The 4964-nt window shown below is 37.7% G+C and overlaps 1 protein-coding gene across 1 annotated transcript; it reads right to left on the bottom strand.

Moving 5' to 3' along the window:
* Positions 1 to 300: 300 nt before the first annotated feature.
* Positions 301 to 801, bottom strand: LOC124898418. The gene has a single exon (XM_047412070.1). The coding sequence runs from the start codon at positions 799 to 801 to the stop codon at positions 301 to 303; it is 501 nt and encodes a 166-aa protein (XP_047268026.1).
* Between the last annotated feature and the right edge of the window lie 4163 nt (positions 802 to 4964).

Here is a 4964-nt window from a genome sequence, read left to right as displayed (position 1 = left end):
CATTAGCATATGATTGTACTGATTCTTGAAAGCCCGACTGATTATGAAATGCTGACTGATGCAAAGCTTGTAATTAGAATATGAGCATAAAACTAGATGGATTTAAGGAATCAATAACTTTAGGGAGTCATGGAGTATCTCCCCCTTACTACACTATGTACCCCTAAGAATACTTACTTTGCTGATATACTGGGGCGATGTACAGGGCATCTACGAAAAAGATCATAACCGAACCTCGGGAGTATGAAACTAATGCATGATGCAAGGGATCTAACAAAGCATATCATAGAGATAAAATACTCATAACATACCCAAATCTATGTTAGGGAAACCTTCTGGATCATGGCGAGTCCGAAGAGAATAGAGTCGGTTCTGACGCTGACCACTAGTGGTACTAAGAGTGATGCCCTTCTGGCATGGATCTCTACCTTTCTTAGCAAACACTCTACACTCCTGCACTTTGTCACCTGGCTTACCACATCCAAAACATACCTGATTATCAGCTTTGCACGCAACTAGATGGTTCTTGCCACTTTCTCCACAAAGCAGATAAGTACACTCACTTATAACACTAATATGGGCTTTGGAGTCTGGAGAGCCATCATGACTCATATCTTTGAGATTTAGTGTGGGCACACTAGCTGAAGATGGAGTTGGGACTGAAGTCTTCCGACGATGGTGAGAACGATTACCACCCTGTGACCCAGCCTCAGAAAAACTGTAACTACCTATTCTGAATCTCTTATTAGATCTCTCCATATCCTTAGATTTATCTTCCTCTATCTGCTGGGCATGAATCATTAACCTAGCAAGATCCATGTCTCTATTGAGCATAGTACACTCCTTCGACACCAACCCAGACACACCAGTCACAAACTTACTCATATTCTCTCTAGGGTCAGCTATCATGTTTGGAGCACACTTAGCTAACTGATTGAACTTAAGAAAATACTCCTTCACTATCATGAAGCCTTGTCTCAGGTCCATAAACTCTTCTACCTTAGCTTCTCTCATAACTAGAGGGAAAAACTTATCTAGAAAGGCATCCTGAAATATCTGCCAAGCCTTGAGAGCTGTATCCTCCCCTCTACTCTTCTTCCATATCACTACCCAGTCATGAGCAATGTCTTTTAGCCTATAGAATGCTAACTCTACATACTCCTCCTCAGACACATGCATAATCTATGTGATCTTTTTCACTTCTTCAACATAAAGATGTGGGTCCTAACCTACTACAGACCCAAAGTATTCTACGGGGTTCATTATCATGAAATTTCTTATCCTAGCTGTAGTTGAATCCCCATCTTCCTGAGGTAGGGCTATAGCCTAACGGTTGCTCTGAACACTAGTAGTCACAGCTTGGGCCGGTGCCTAAAAAACTTCTACAAACTCTGCATGTGACACATTCTCATTCAGAGAATCTACAGGATGAGGTGGTTGATTCTCATTACTATAGGCATTATCTCTGCGAGGAGGCATGTTCTGCAAATGGAAAAGGAATAAGGGTTAGACTGCCACTAGCATGACATCAACACTGAAAGAAGGGAAATGATTCCTAAAACATCATATAGCCTCCTGTACATAAATATTGCGCACAACACACCCATCTAGAAGACTCTACTAGATGTGGCTTTTAAGATTTCCTAGGATACTATTGAACTTTAGGCTCTGATACCAACTTTGTAATGCCCCGATTTTCTGAATCAAAATGCTACACGGTGCTCATGACCTTGAAGGAGCACAAGCTAACCCATGACTGATTCTTGTACCTATACACTACATAAAATAATATAAAAAATGCAGAAAGTTAGAAAAAACATGTCATAAGGTTTACAACATCTAAAATACTCAAAACTGAAAACTGAATACTAATATTTCTGTCAGAAAAGTCTCTAACTGTCTGAACTATGAAGTTGATGGGATATGTCCCCAACTAACTTTTTTTTTGGAAATAAACTAAATCTAAACAAATAGTGAAAATAAGGATCATCCTTGAATAAAGAGGACTCACAACTACTTCTATTGCTGCTGACTAGATCTGGACTACTAAGGGTGCTCTAGGGCTCGTGCTTCTAAACCTATGGCTTCAAATAAAACACCATAGTGCAAATGCGTCAGTACGAGAATGTACTGAGTATGTAAATGAGGTAAGGCTAAATACAAGGGCTTATGCATGAACTATGTTGACTAATATGAACATGAGAATACACAAATACATACATAAGTAACTATAATTGAACTCATGCGGATAGCTACTGAGTTTGAATGCTGACAACATAAGTTTACTAAATAGATAAACGATTATTTTTTACAGTTCCAATTACGTCCAACTAGTCTGATTGACTTTGTCAAACAGTCATAAAATGGAATACTAATAATGTAAGCTATAATGACTGATATAACTAATATGATTGTGATGATTGGCCTAACCTATGTAACTGATACCGAACGACTATATCTAACAGTCTACATCTTCTAATAATGATTAACAGTGACTAAGCTTGAGATCAGGTCTAACTAATGGGTGATCTCTGGAATTGATATTGAGAATACTCAACTTAATCTGAGACTGAGATCATGCCAATTTCACGTATGATCTCTGTGAGTATTGATACTGAATAACTTTATGTGAGACCAGGCCTATCTAGCGTGTGGTCTAAGAATCTTTGGAAATATCTGAGTTCCTTACTGAGATTGATGATTGTATTTGACAGTCCTAATTTCTGTGTTCTACTCTGAAGACTGATACTGAAACTATAATTGTGGGAGTTCTCACTTAATCGACATGCCCCAAATCTCAACTAGTAGGGTCCAACCTGTAACCCTAGCTAGAAGGGTGTCAATACTGTGCCATGGGTACTAACCTCTGCTATGGTCAAGTCTATTTGACTGGTGACCCTCGTAGAAAGTAAAGCCTAAGGTTGTATAATAGTCATGCCTCTCTGAAGGGTGACAAGCCTTTTTCTGACGGGTGACTCCTACATCTTCCGCTTGCTACGTAGTTCTAGAGTTCAGAGATTGCTCTTAATGACTCTGCCTCTATGATGGGGCTTTGCCATCCCTGCACTCACTTGGTGCTAGATCTTACTCCCAACTGAAAGACTCTGAACTGATTCTTAGAACTTGTACTTAGACTGAACTGAATCTGTTAGTAGTTTTCTTACTTGACTGAGATGACTAAGTTCACTTGGTTCTATTTTTTGATGGAATAGTTCTGAATTTTACTTTCTATCTGTATACTACAAAGTTCTGTAACTCACTGAGCTTTACTGGAATCTGATCCGAATACTGGCTACTACTGAAATTTAAACTGAGTACTGAGCCTGAATTGACTTAGTACTTAGATTGACTAAATTTTCTTAATGTCTATACTGACTGAATTCTACTAATCATAGCACGATTCTCTAAAACTGACTGGGCTCTAGGAACACAACTATATTTTTTGGGTAAAAGTACCCCCAGGACTTGATGGAAGGAAACTGATAGGACATAACTTCTTAAATATATAACCAACATCCACAACATAACAATAGTCTATCATTCACAATATAATCAAGGAAATATCGCTACAAGAACTTGTTAATATTCACCATGTAAATTGTATATAGAGGCATGCTATTGTCTGATTACTTATTCATCAAGGGAATCCACATGATTAGAGAGTACATGCAACATATCATACTTCACTCATCATGGCATTACAACAAACACTTGACATGCATTACTTAGCACAAAATTGGGGATTTGATACACAACATACTACAATGGTGCTATTTTCATCATATAAGCATTCTATCAAACATATGGGAGGCACACTTTGATCATACCACAATTCATTACACCTAAATAACATGATTACATAATTTAACATTCTTCTTGAAGAGGTTTTATCATGAATATCATAAGATCAACACATACAAGGGTCAAAGAGTTAGTCTTTATTATCAAAACATGAATGAAATCTCAACAACAACATGAACTTCAATTTTCAAGACACATAAATCATAAAAACTTATAAAATATAATCTTTGAACTTAAAAAGGGTTTCTTGAACTTCTTGGGTGGAAGGATCACAAGAATCAACACATGCATACCTTAGTTTTTTGATTTGGAGAAACTTGACGGAGGAATTCTTTAGTTCTTGAACCTTTGGGTTAAAATCCTATGTTGTTCTTGAGAGAAAATTGAGTGAAAACGTTATAATTTGGGTTGAATGAGGCTGAATTTCGTGTAAAAGAGGTATATAAAAGGTTGGGTAAAGACCTTTTTGTCCTTATCGAGGCTGAAAGCTGGAAATTTCTGGAGCATGCGTCGTATGTTCTAGTCCTCCGCACTGGAGCATCCATAGCATGCTATATCGCATGCTAGGACCATGCTATGGAGCATACATCGCAGGCAAATCTCATGATGCTACTGTTTCCAAATCGTAAAGTGCTCTAAACGGATTCCAAAAATTCTGAAACTTACCCAGAATGTTCTATGACCTTGCCCCATCACAACGCAACTTAACACCGAAGGTCGGGAAGGTGACAAAATAATTAGTCAAAGTTAGCAAGCTTATGGAATGAAGAAAGTTTCAACACCTACCCAAATTTTTGAGTGCTAAGCTTCTCTTGACAATCTTAAAAGAGCGTTAAGAACTTAGAAAATTTGCGGGGTCTTACACATGCGAGGTACATTTTGTCGTTATATGTACTTTTTTCTTTTTTTCTTGTGCTTTAGTTGAATTACTTTTTTGTTCTAGCTCTTGTTTTGGGTTTGCCTGCTCCACATTTTTCATATGTGAATAATGTAGATCCAGGTCTACCACTGGTTTTGTTCAACTATAACTATCTGGAGCGTTATGGAATATATGAAGCTGCAAGCTCCAAAAAAATAAATGTCAATCCATATGGTTTGACATCATATGGTTCTGTAAGAATACTATATCCTACTCAAGTTTTATGTCATGCTTTCTACATATG

The sequence above is a fragment of the Capsicum annuum genome, chromosome 5 (assembly GCF_002878395.1).
Source record: "Capsicum annuum cultivar UCD-10X-F1 chromosome 5, UCD10Xv1.1, whole genome shotgun sequence".
In the NCBI taxonomy this organism is placed as follows: domain Eukaryota; kingdom Viridiplantae; phylum Streptophyta; class Magnoliopsida; order Solanales; family Solanaceae; genus Capsicum; species Capsicum annuum.
This window is presented reverse-complemented; position numbering and strand designations above follow the sequence as displayed.